The sequence below is a fragment of the Toxotes jaculatrix genome, chromosome 6 (assembly GCF_017976425.1).
Source record: "Toxotes jaculatrix isolate fToxJac2 chromosome 6, fToxJac2.pri, whole genome shotgun sequence".
In the NCBI taxonomy this organism is placed as follows: domain Eukaryota; kingdom Metazoa; phylum Chordata; class Actinopteri; family Toxotidae; genus Toxotes; species Toxotes jaculatrix.
The window spans coordinates 10,424,208-10,436,276 of NC_054399.1; the positions used below are offsets into that span (position 1 = coordinate 10,424,208).

Sequence of the window (12,069 nt, forward strand, 5' to 3'; positions counted from 1 at the left end):
GTCCCAAGTATCAGGTCAGAAGGATTAATAGCTGTGCTCTTGTGTTTTACCACCACAAGACTCAGATTTTCTGCCATCCTTATTGTTAGACATTAAGCAACATGTGGACAGATTGATTTGCTGTCTCAATCCAGATGTTCACATAAGATTAGGTTATGTTTTGGATGAGCACACATGTAACATTGTGAAAAAATAGATGCATAAGTTAGGAACCAATGAGCTGCGACAGTGGTAGCAAGATGTTTTTTTGTATTCAGGCAACACTGAATACTTTTTGGATTTTCCATAGTAGAGAATAACTCTCCGTCAGAACTTTTCCCATGTTGATCTGCTGCTGCTGCTCTTTTTCCCATGCTTTTCATTGTGCCATGGACTCCAGCTCAACGCATGCCTACCCTGGCCCCTGGCTGTGGTTATAGCCCCGACCTGGCCCCAGCTGAGCAGTGCCAAGCTGGCTGTCCAGCAGTTAGTTAGTGTCTGTTCAGGCCCAGCTCGGCCCGGCCTGGCCTGGGTACTAATCCCCGGGCTGTCAGAGGACCCCGCTCTGAACTCATCCTGCAACACAGGAAAACGCTCTAATTGGGGGATTTTCTACATCATTAACTCTGATGAGCATCCCACCCTCCCTCCTGTCTCTCTCTTCCTCTCCACTGTTACCCCCCCCCCCCCCCACCCCCCGTCTCTTTCACTCCCACACTTTACTCCAGCTTAATCTCTTTCTTAATGTTTCTCTTTTTACTTTCTCCCACTCTGACTTCCTCACATTCTCTGCCTCTCCTTTCATCCCTTCTTGTCCAAAGCATTTTTCCCCCTTTTTCATCGTTACGGTGTTGTTCAGCTCTTCGAAAACACCACTGAGTCATGACCTCATCAACCTAAACCAACATGTGAAAGTAGTGAAAGTGCTTCAGGTATCCCTAGTCTTATCCATGAAATTGCTATAGTCATAAAATGTAAAGTGCTGTTTCCATGATCCCTGAGATTTGAGTTCAAATATGGATTTTCTTTTGTTCTTCTTTACAGATTAAGTTATGTCACATGATTCAAAACTGGTTTTACTTTTGTTTCATTCCAACAAGTTGCCCGAAAAATAAATATCATCTGAATGCAAAAGGACTCATGTAACTTTTTGAATGAAAAATTATTCTGTCCACTACACAATAGAGAAGATTTTAAAACAGTTTCTCAAGTTGCAATTATTCTGCATCCCGGTTCCATGTCTTTACAAAACATATTATTTTGTATGAATCTATAAAATGCTGGAAATAAACATCAATATGTACTGATATTAACATCTGATAACATCATTATTTATCATCCATATCTTTAGAATTTAGGGTCCTTTTTGGTATCTAGAAATGCCTTCAGATCAGTAAGTGATAAGTGTTGCTAAAAAAAAACCTCTGTGCTTCTTCAAACAACAGGGAGTATTATATATATATTTTTTTTTTTTAAATATTTTTGGCATAACTGGATTCTTAGCTCTGTGTCTTAAATGTAATGTTAAAACTGGAGCTAACCAACAACCCACCACTGTTGTGTATTGCAGAATCTAATCACTTCCACTGGTCTACCCATATGGCCCCGTGAAGTGAGGTCCGTCCAGGCCTCCATCTGTCCAGGAAGGTGATTCACACGCTGAGGAGACCAGCTAGCAAGGCGGCACCGGTCCCTCTGTGAACATGTGTTGCAGCGGCTGAGCCTGCCTGCCTGGGGGCAATTAGAGAGCTGGGCCCTGCGGTCAGAGGCCCCCCTGGGAAGTTCTGATTGATTGGAGTCTCATCTTCCTAACAGGCTGGCACCCTGCCACCAAACCATGGAACAGCAGAGAGGATTGGGAGGGGTGAAAAAAAAGAGAGCGAGCTCTTAAAGGACAGAGAGACGGGGAACAAGTGTTAGAGGAAAAGAAAAAAAATGTCTCTGCCCATGTATGTCAGATGATAACGATTATACTGTAGTAATCTTGGATTGTTCTTTAGACTTAGTGGGGTGAAAAAAAAAACTGTGACTATGTGGGAATGAGTGCACAGGTCAACATGAAAGCACTGCTGTGAGAGAGTGGAGATACATATTCTATCAAACTATATTTATTTTGAGTAGATCTTCATTCTTTCCATATGGACATCAATGATCCAAACAAAATCAAAAAGAAAGAAAACAATGGTATCACTAAGACAGATATAACTGCGACATGTAAGAAACGAAACAGCCACACAGGAAAAAATATCCTGTGCATTTTCACATTAAAAAACAAAAAAAACAAAAACAAAACAAAAAAACTGGCAAACATCTAGTGCAGTTTTGTCCATTATCTAACCTTTGGCTTATTCTTGGTCCAAAATCACATTTATATACCATCCTAATGAAGCTCTGAATGTGCAAGGTAATCCTCATTTCCTCTGTGGTCCTCGCACTGTCCAACAGGGAGTCTAAACATCACTAACCAGCAACATTAAAAAAAAAAAAAAGCATGACTGATCATGAGCAGCAGATGTAACACTGTGTTTTCCCGCTCTGAATAGTACTACAATGGATTTTCCAGTGAACCAGAAATGACTAAATATTGTTGTTGTCCTTCTTGCTATTGTAACTGTATGTATGACTTGCTGTCAGCACAATTTTCACATCACATTAAAGTGAAATATCGCAACCGCACAATGGGCAGTCATGAAGAAAAGGAGTCTCCTTTTTGAAAAGAATATAAAAAATAAAAAGGATTCTGAAATTGCACTTTATAATGAAGAATTTTCTCTCCCTCTTGCTCCATAACTAAGTCAAAAAAAAGTTCTGTGAGATGCTATAGATCCTAAATATCTCATTGTCAAATACTAATAAATTTAGCTCTACTGCTGAAAGGAAATATACTACTTAGAGCTGATCTTCTCTACCTTTAACATAATTAGAGCTTAACTCTATAACAGATGGTAAAAGACCAATATTGTGTCACTAATGACCATAGCAGCTACGATCCATGTTTCTCCTCTTTTGATTGAGAAAGAGAAAAAAAAAACTTTCATGACAAAATGGTTACAAGGACCTATTTAGTGCAGCCTGAGGCTGCCCCCCCCCCCCCCCCCCCAGCCTACAATTTCAGACAAAGAGAATACACTTGGATCAATTGTGCCGAACAAAGACTAAACTATGTGGGGTGACGCATCACACAGGGCTCTTTCTGCTGCCCTGCACGTACATGCGGCCACCCAACACAGAGCTGCCAACAGGTTTTCTCCTCCAACAGCCACTCAAGCAAAAAGAGGGTAACTTCGCTCTCTAGGCTTCCTCTTTTCCTTCTTTCCTCCTTCACTTCCTTCTTTACAGAATCTATCTATCTATCTAATCACAAATGAGAAAAAAAGATTTTAATCGTGCAGGATTATTTTTGGTATATTCTCAGCCCGTCAGTTTATTCAGAAGGTGCCATCATATCTCTGACTCTTGTCCATTTTCCTGCCACAAAATTACCTGTATTATACATTGTGACGCCATAACTGGGAGGATTTCCTCTATCTTTAAACTGCAAACCTTGTGATATCATCTTCCTCCAGTCATACCAGGGTATCTATAAGTTATGAGCTCAAAGATCTAAACTGGGCAGGCAGTAAGTACCAACACAAACCATCCTATAAGTGGGAGATGAACTGAAATCATGGCTGTTATAAATCAAGAGATCACTGAGAGAGACTTTCTTTTGTAGCCTCAGTCAGTAATATTGTTATGTGCCTTGATTTTCTTTAAAAAGCTGCTGTCACATTAAACTGAGATTTGACCGTCATTCCCAAAGTACTCAGAGACTCTGATTAGCTGAACCATGAAAATTCGACAATTGGATTAATTAGTAAAAACACAAACATGCTGATGAAAATGGGAAAAGTAAAGACTGAACAACAGAAGGTGATGTTTTGTCTGACTCAATCAATCTGATGGTTGACACAAGGAGAGGAAAAAATTATGAGAAAAATTACAATACCCACAGCAGTTCTTCTTTTAGGTGATTTTTCATATTAAAATGTGTTCATGAACTGCTGTCCTCTGACAAAATTATTCATTTTTTACATAAAAAAGTATTTGTTACCCCTGAAAACCTGATCATGAATATGGGCTGACCTACCTATTCAATTAAACGGAAGAATGCCTATGGCTAGTAATAAACTGTGATTGATAAAGATATTTGTGTGTAGCACCTTCTGGGGTGCAAATTGTGATTAGACCAATGGTCACCAAGGAGATGTTTGCCAACAGTTTACAGAACCCAAAGCAATGTTACACACCTACAGATTGGCAGGAGGACAGGTTAAAATGAACAATTTAGAGTTCACTTTTCAGCTTCATGCCCATGAGATGAGAAAAAAACAGGAAAAAAATAACAAGAAAGTCCAAACTAAAAGTCCTAGAATCCTCAGTCTTCACAGTTCAAAATCCATTTCCTTTGCTCCATGTTCTAACAGACACGTCACTGCCATCTTTTCCAACACTGTACTCTGTCTGTAACCCTGAAACCCAAGAAAAAACTTCAGCAGCTCCCTTTCCCACCATTACTCACACTTGGACTGCCAGGTTTGTTAGTCACATTGGTTGCCAGGTCTTGTCCATAGATTGGATGTGTTCCTTTGCTTTCATTCTCAGTGCAGCGATACTTGAGCTGCGCTGGTCCACATCCTCCAGTGGGTATTTATCAGGATATGGTGCTGTACACTGGTAAGGAGGAGGAGCCATACTCTGCATCCCCTGACCCATGGACGGATGAGGATGAGGAGGATGAGGATGAGGAGGATGGGGAGTGGAGTTGAGGAAACTGTGGCTGGGGTAGCTGGGCTGGAGGCCTTGAGGAGGACCCATGAAGCCTGGGATGCTGTGGACCGGTGTGGCGCTGGACAGGGGAGAGGTCAGCCAGGGGTCCAAGGGGAGGGAGTTGGTCATGGGACCCATACTGGTGTGAACTGGTGCCGGACGGTTGAAGGACAGCATGGGTGAGTCATGGAGCTTCATGGTGCTGGCATCCATCTTCTCCTGCCGACGCCACTTAGCTCTGCGGTTCTGGAACCAGACCTGGAGGACAAAATCAAATTATTATTAGGTGGACTACATTGTTGTCCATAAATGAGTTTGTTGTCTAGAGTCACTTTGCAGGTGTTGCCGCAGGTATTACTCTTTTTGTCCATCAGTCTTGCAGTGTGTGTACAATTATACTGCTTGTACAATTATACTGCAATTATAATGTGGTGACTGATTCTCCATTAGCACAGCCATTCAAGATTCTGACACACCCACCATCTCAACCCAGCACACTCACAGAAATGCTGCCCAAACTAAAGTTCTTTAGACTGAAATGTAGCCGTAGGTAAACAACTCTAGATTCTCAAAGCACAGGGAATGTGTATTTACTGTGATATTTTCAATACCAGCCAAACATTCACTGGACAGTCGAATTTGAAGGCTCATTACTGACCTTGGAAATATCTATTCAACAAAAAAAAACCAAAAAAAAAAAAAAACCTCCAAGCACAAAGTCCACCTACTGGACATTATCTTCACATCTTCCTCTTCACAACATCTGAGTAAACCTGAACCACTAACAAGGGCCACACAGTTTGGTTTAGAAATTTCCAGTAAGTGGATTCTGTGCTAATAACTTTCAGTCAAATTGCTTGAGAACTTTGCTGTTCTGCTTTGCACTTTATTTTGACCTCCTGTTGTCACTTTCAGTGGCTTCTTGCCAATTGTTAAGAAGCTATCCAGTCCTAAACTTAGCCATTCTAGTCCTCTAAAGAAGGCACCTTCTTGTTTTACACTGCACCTTCTTGGTGATACACCTCAAAATGACATTAGCATAGTATGTCGTAACACTTGGAAACACGCATACTGCTTGTGTAACTATCTAGCACAATCTCCTCACCTGAAAATTGACCAGCCAAAGCCCAAAGGCTTGGCATGTCTCTGCTGTCCTTAAAAGGACCTCAGGGTCTGGAAACACACCATTTTAACTCTTAAGGTTAACCATCAGTATGTGCTGTGTGTGACACAACACAACAACACAAGAAAAAACAATACTACAACAAAAACAAACATTAACACCACAGACCCTGAACATTTACTCATGCAAACTGAAAAAACATCTTTATCAATAAGAGAAACCACACAAGGTGCATATTTTTCATGCCAAAGGATCTCTGTGATATTGACTGTTCTAACTATAGACTTGTTTGAAAACGCTCATGTTGCTGCCTGTGCTGTTGTAGTCCTCCTACCTGAACTCGGACTTCAGGGAGGTTCACCTTCATGGCCAGCTCCTCTCGGCTGTACACGTCTGGGTAGTGGGACTTTTCAAAGGCACGCTCCAGCTCATGCAGCTGGTAGGTGGTGAAGGTGGTGCGGTTGCGCCTGTGTTTCTTCTTGGGTTGATCGTCCTTGCAAGGCTCCGGAGACTTGCCTTCATCACTGTCTGCACTCTTCCTCAGCTCACTCAGTTCCTCATCACACTTGTTTGTGAATAAGCCTGTATCTGTTCAGCACACAAGAAAAAAAATCAGGAGAGGGTTCTTTCTTCATACTGATTTTTTTTTTTTGTCCATTCAGTATTCTACATGTGTAGGTACAGTCTGTATATGTTGCATTAAAACTAAAGATTAGAGGAAAGGAAAAGTAGAGTGGTTAGTTGAAATGAAGAATGTAGTCCCCACTTTCCAGTAGAGCAAACATTAGCTTGACACCTGTAACAATAGGCTACTGTAGGTCAGTGAAGCAAGCAATCCCCTGAACTTCAATGGAGCTCAAAAACATTCCTAATCGGATTTGGAAAAGTTGTTTCCAGTGTTTATCTCCTCCAAAAGTAAACTGTCTTTAAAAAGTCATTTGGAAACAAAAGTGTTTCATTTTGTTTTATGAACTGAACTATACATTGTTATTGCTGACAGAAGAGTGTAAAACCATTGTGTTTAGCTAATTCCCAGAGTGTAATTCATCATTGTTAAAGCAGAAGCATCCATCAACATCTGATTGCAGCAGCCAGTGACAAGCTACTGTCCAATGACACTACAAGGCTATTAGTGCATCCTCCCCTCAAGAACCTTCAAGATAAAGAAAAACAAAAAACATTACAGGGAGAACAATATCAAGAATTCATTGCTGTCAAAAGATTGTTTGCTAAATTAGAGTTAATCTGACCACTTCAGCACTGAGTTAAACAAAGTACAAAGATGATGATCCGGCAATCAGATCAGTTGCTCTTGTGAAGCAGCTACCCTCCAAGAGTTTATGTCTGCCAGGATCCGACATGAATCAGATCTCCTGTGTATCATTCAGGTTGTGTTGGATAAGTTGTCAGTCACAGAAAGTATGTTAAATTGACTTTAAAATACTTCCATGACAGAGGTATTAAAATTCTCAATGGACCTCCTTGAATCAAGAGCAAATTTTGCCATCAGAATAGATGGACCACTGACCAGTTATTCCCACAAATGGAATAATTCAGCATTTGACATGAAATAGTAAATCTACAGAGAATCTTGTCAAGATAAAAATATATGGACAAACAAGTAATGAGACATTTGACACTGACATATCATTGACATACCACCGTTTACATTTACATTACGAACTTGTTAGGAAACGGTTATTGGGTACCATCCATTTGGAGTCGTGTTTGTGTCAGTATCTACCTACTCCTGAGGGAAACATCTGGCTCTTTAGCAGCTAAATGCTGCATTATGTCCACCAGTTAGCTGCTAACCTTGAATGTCTGTAGTTTTCTTATTTAGCCAGTAGGGGTTTTTTTTTTAGAGATTTTGCTGTAAACAGCTGCCTGTGATAGTCAAAAACAATGCTGTGAGATCAGCTACGCAGCGACTTGAAACTCATGAAAGTCGAGGGGAGCCTCTGTCACGTTGTTTTCACATTGTCATTTGATGCATTGCCACTATAAAGATATCACTTCAATGCTTTAAGTTACATAGAAATTTCCTTTCTAAAGTCAGTGAGCCTACATGCTTAACTGCTGTAGGTTTGCATGTTAATTTTCCCGGTGAAAGTAGGTCGTAGTTTGTATTTGAGGTTTTCTCCACATCATTGTTCAACACACGCTGACGAGCTGTCCAAAACGTCACTGTTTCGGTAAAACCACTAAGAGTACATGTATGTAATTGTGAGCTTGTTTCTGTTAATAGGATGTGTTGATGGAGAGAAAAGAGAGGGTCATCGTGGCCTTTCAACTGGCAAACGGGAGCACAGGCAAAGGCAAAGCAGGATTTTCAGGAGTTCATTTATCCACCTCTCATTAAGCAGCTATGACAAAGGCCAGGCTCTGACAAAGGCAGAGGTCAGGTCTGGTTCAGTGACCAGCTCTTGGCCTGTCAGCCCATCACAGCCGCCGATCTGAAGGCTGCCCACTGTTTATCAGCCAGCAGAACATCTCGGTACAGAGGGGGGGGGGCGACTGACACCACAAACACTGAAAAGTTGCTCATTCAGGGGGAACTGGGCTGACTTCACAGGATAGTTACATACAAAAGGGTGATGTCATTGGTGTTGATTTACGTTAATCAAGAAAACAGAATGTCCTCCTGGATTCAGCTACTAAATTTGAATCACTTAAAATCATTTTTTCTGGTGAGCATGTATCTATCTCCAGTTCACAGAAATTATTTTTGTGTGTGTGTGTTGTTGTTGTTTCTGCCACAAAATCACCAACCACCTGCCAGATCCTACATGTGAAAATAGCTTCAGATTAAAAGTGATAAATTTGATCCTGAGACAGAATGATAACAACAACGCCCGAATGAACTACTGTACAATCTAATCTGCACAGAAGAGAAGATTAGGGGAATTCCACAAGGGGATGGGATTGTGCTTGGGGACATAAACCCCCCTTCACCATCTTGTTCTGTGATTTATCTCTCAATCTCAGCCGGCACAGTTCACACAGCTAATGCAACAGGCTCTACACGGCAACAGCATGTAACACATTGACTCCGAATCTGCCTGTGTCTGGATAGAAATGGATGGAAACTGCACAGAGATGCTGCACCAACACATAAGATCCAATGATACTAAAACTGCTGCATTTAATTTGGTCGGATTTCTAATATATTAGTTATCACTGTCTAACAAATAATGGTTAAAAAAAAATGAAACAAAAGAATTAACTACTACATTTCACGTCCACAGAGGCCTGGCTGCTGTTGTAAACACAACAGGACTGATTTCCCAACACTTTGTCTGGTTATTTCAGAGTGTTGGATAATTAATGGGATATTTTATACTGAAACGATGCTCCATTGTTTGGTTAATTCCATTGTTTCATTCCCATTCAAGTTTTTAAACCTTCAGATTGGGTTCAGAACTAAAATTCAAGCAAATACATACACCTGAAGAGTATCATAGATGTTTTTGTTTGTCTACATCTCTGCGGGAACTCTTTTAAGAAGATATTTTATCAAAGTTTTAAAAGGATGTATATTTAATGTATGCTGTGCCTATTATGCATACTGTTTGACATGTTTTCTGTGGAAAAATCTCAAGGCCTGAAAATGTGAGTTTAAACAGGACCATTTCATTCTGGTTTTTGAAAAAAGTTTTATTTGGACGATGAAAGACTGAGCCTGTGTTGATGGCCAGACAACTTTATAGTCAGCGATCAGGTAGTTTTAAGATTTATTATGTTTGCTCATAGGCCTCAATATCCTAACTTCAGTGCAGTAAAATCAATTCTATCTTACCCAGCTTTCCAAAACCAGAGGTGCTGCTGTGTAATCAATATCCTTGACCATCGCACATGTTTTGAGGCCAAAAAATCCAATGATTCATACACTTAAACTCTGAAGCAATTGATCTGCACCTACCACGGACCTCAACCAAAACAAAATGAGCACCTGGTGAAGTGAAACTAAGGGCTCTGAAAGGTGATACTACTATAATAAACTCTACTTTGGCAGGGTGGAGGTCAGCATCTCCAGCATCATCATCAGCTTGTCTCACCATGGTACTGCTGCTGCTGTTCTGTGCTGCCGTTTCTCAGAGAGGAAAGGTGCCCGCTGTAGGACGGGTGTGACGAGGGCTCCTGCTGCTTTCCAGGCTCGGCCAGGCCTTCTATGTCCACTTTATGAGGTCCCGAGGCCCCTGCAGGACTGAGCAGGGGGTCCTGGTCTTTACTGAAACCAAGAATGACATCAATGCTGTGGACGCGGCCTCCCGCAGCGAAGCCCCCACCTTTCCCCATTTCGTGGAAGTTGCTGGGTGAGAGGCAGCTGTCGTCCACCATGCTCATGGTATCCAGTGATAAATGCATTCGAGCGTCTGGGCTCTCACCCGGGTCTGCAGTCAGAGGAAAGGGGGCTTTAGTGAAGGACTAAAGGTACAATGATAGGTCAGAGATCACCAGATTACCTTAGATGACTCTGTCCACCCTTCCATCTATTTGAACCGGATTATCCTCTGCATATTTGCAGGGGGTCGAGAGTCTATCCCTTAGACTCTACAGAGAGCTACAGTGCATACTAAAAAGTGTGCTGACGAAAACTAAAGGCACACCATACACATTAGACCATACTTTTAACTTTTTTTTGTGAATGGTCAGCTCTTCCAGCCATGCAGTGTTGATTATGACTGTAAACAAGCTGTATGATTTAATATTCACAGCTAAAACAAAAGCAACTAAAACAAAACTCTTATTGCTCATAAAACCAAACCCAGATTTAATACTGTGTGTGAGTCAAAGTCTCTCATATGGAGTAGTGCCATAAATGAGATTTTTGGTCATTCTACTGAGAGTATTGCTTATTTCCATTGCTTTTCATGCTGTAAACAGATAGTAGCTGTAGCAGGGATCCAAATCTTTAAAGGGTAAGACACACTTTTTAGTAACAGTAAGTGGGATATCTGCAGTTAAGGACTGTTTCATACACAGTTCATTCACAGGTCATATAACCACTGAATAATGTGTGTTGGTCAGTAACAAATTAGGTTTGATTAGAAAAGCTACATCTGTAAAAATGGGAGAAAAGGGACTGCAGACAAAAATGATTTTTTTTGTCAGTTCTGGCACATTTACTACATCTACATTTACTACATTACTACATTTACTAATCAATAAGCTCTGTCTCTGTTAATTAAGAAATAAATAAAATAAGTAATTTACTGGATTGGAATTGGAAGTGTTGTATGCAAAACCGATTCTCTATTCTTTTATCTATTATTTATGTTCTGCTATGTAATAAAAACAAAATATCAAACTTCAAATACTCAGGGGACGAGCAGCACGAAAATGTGGTTTTAATAAAAAGATTTAAAAAAAAACGTTATTAGTTTCAAGAGTATCAGCTTTTGTTTGTTCAGTCCATCCCATGATTACCTATTGAGCCCACCACTATCTTTTTGGACCCACATTTCTCCAGTTTCAGGTACTTAGGTGACAACTAACATAGTTGAACTTCAGTGTCAGTGAAAAGTATGAAAGCCTACAGTAAACTGAAACAGTGGCAGAACCTACCTCTTTGAAGTAAATACGCTGGACTGTTGAAGCTGCTGGTGCCAGTGCTCCACCTGTTCACCCTCCAACTTCAGTCTTCTACAGATCCGCTATATGCTCCGCTCACAGTCACTCAGCTGGCTTTGGTTACCTTGCATCCCTCTAAATAATTCTCTGTGTGTGACAAGCAGTCCTGACAAAAACAGTCCAACAAAGTGCACGTAAACAAAACCACCCGCAGCAAAGAACATTCAATTCAATCAAATGAGTTGAGACGCCATGCACTCCAGCTCAGAGAGGAGAGTGGAAGAGGAGAGAGACGGACAGGGTGAGGTGGACAAAGCGGAGGGGGGCGTAGGAGGTGAAACAAGGGGATTAGGAGAGGGTTATTAATTGGAATCCTTCCCCTTTAAGAGTGATTGGCAGCTGTTTTCTGCTCAAGTAATTGTTTTAAATGTCATTTCCATTCACCCCCACAGGAGGAGGCCCAGGCTAATGAAGCCAGGACAAGACTTTCTTTCATAAATTTATTGTTTTAAAGACAAAAGAACCACTGAAAGTTTTCACCAAGCACACCCAGCTTCCCCCCAATTATTATTATCATGTGGAAC

The 12,069-nt window shown here is 41.0% G+C and overlaps 1 protein-coding gene across 1 annotated transcript; it reads right to left on the bottom strand.

Moving 5' to 3' along the window:
* Positions 1-3,232: 3,232 nt before the first annotated feature.
* Positions 3,233-11,586, bottom strand: rx1 (retinal homeobox gene 1). Its single transcript, XM_041040597.1, has 4 exons — positions 11,480-11,586; positions 9,970-10,305; positions 6,246-6,499; positions 3,233-5,046 (listed from the first exon to the last, which is right to left on the bottom strand). The coding sequence occupies exons 2-4, from the start codon at positions 10,277-10,279 to the stop codon at positions 4,564-4,566; spliced, it is 1,047 nt and encodes a 348-aa protein (XP_040896531.1). The 5' UTR covers positions 10,280-10,305; positions 11,480-11,586; the 3' UTR covers positions 3,233-4,563.
* Positions 11,587-12,069: the final 483 nt, after the last annotated feature.

What these genes read in the sequence shown, in the direction of transcription:
- rx1 (XM_041040597.1), bottom strand. Translation starts at nt 10,279, where the DNA reads ATGCATTTATCACTGGATACCATGAGCATGGTGGACGACAGCTGCCTC. An exon ending in ACAGCAGCAGCAGTACCATG is followed by an intron (nt 6,500 to 9,969) that starts GTGAGACAAGCT and finishes TGTGCTGAACAG; the next exon opens with ATACAGGCTTATTCACAAAC. An exon ending in TCCCTGAAGTCCGAGTTCAG is followed by an intron (nt 5,047 to 6,245) that starts GTAGGAGGACTA and finishes TTTGTCCTCCAG; the next exon opens with GTCTGGTTCCAGAACCGCAG.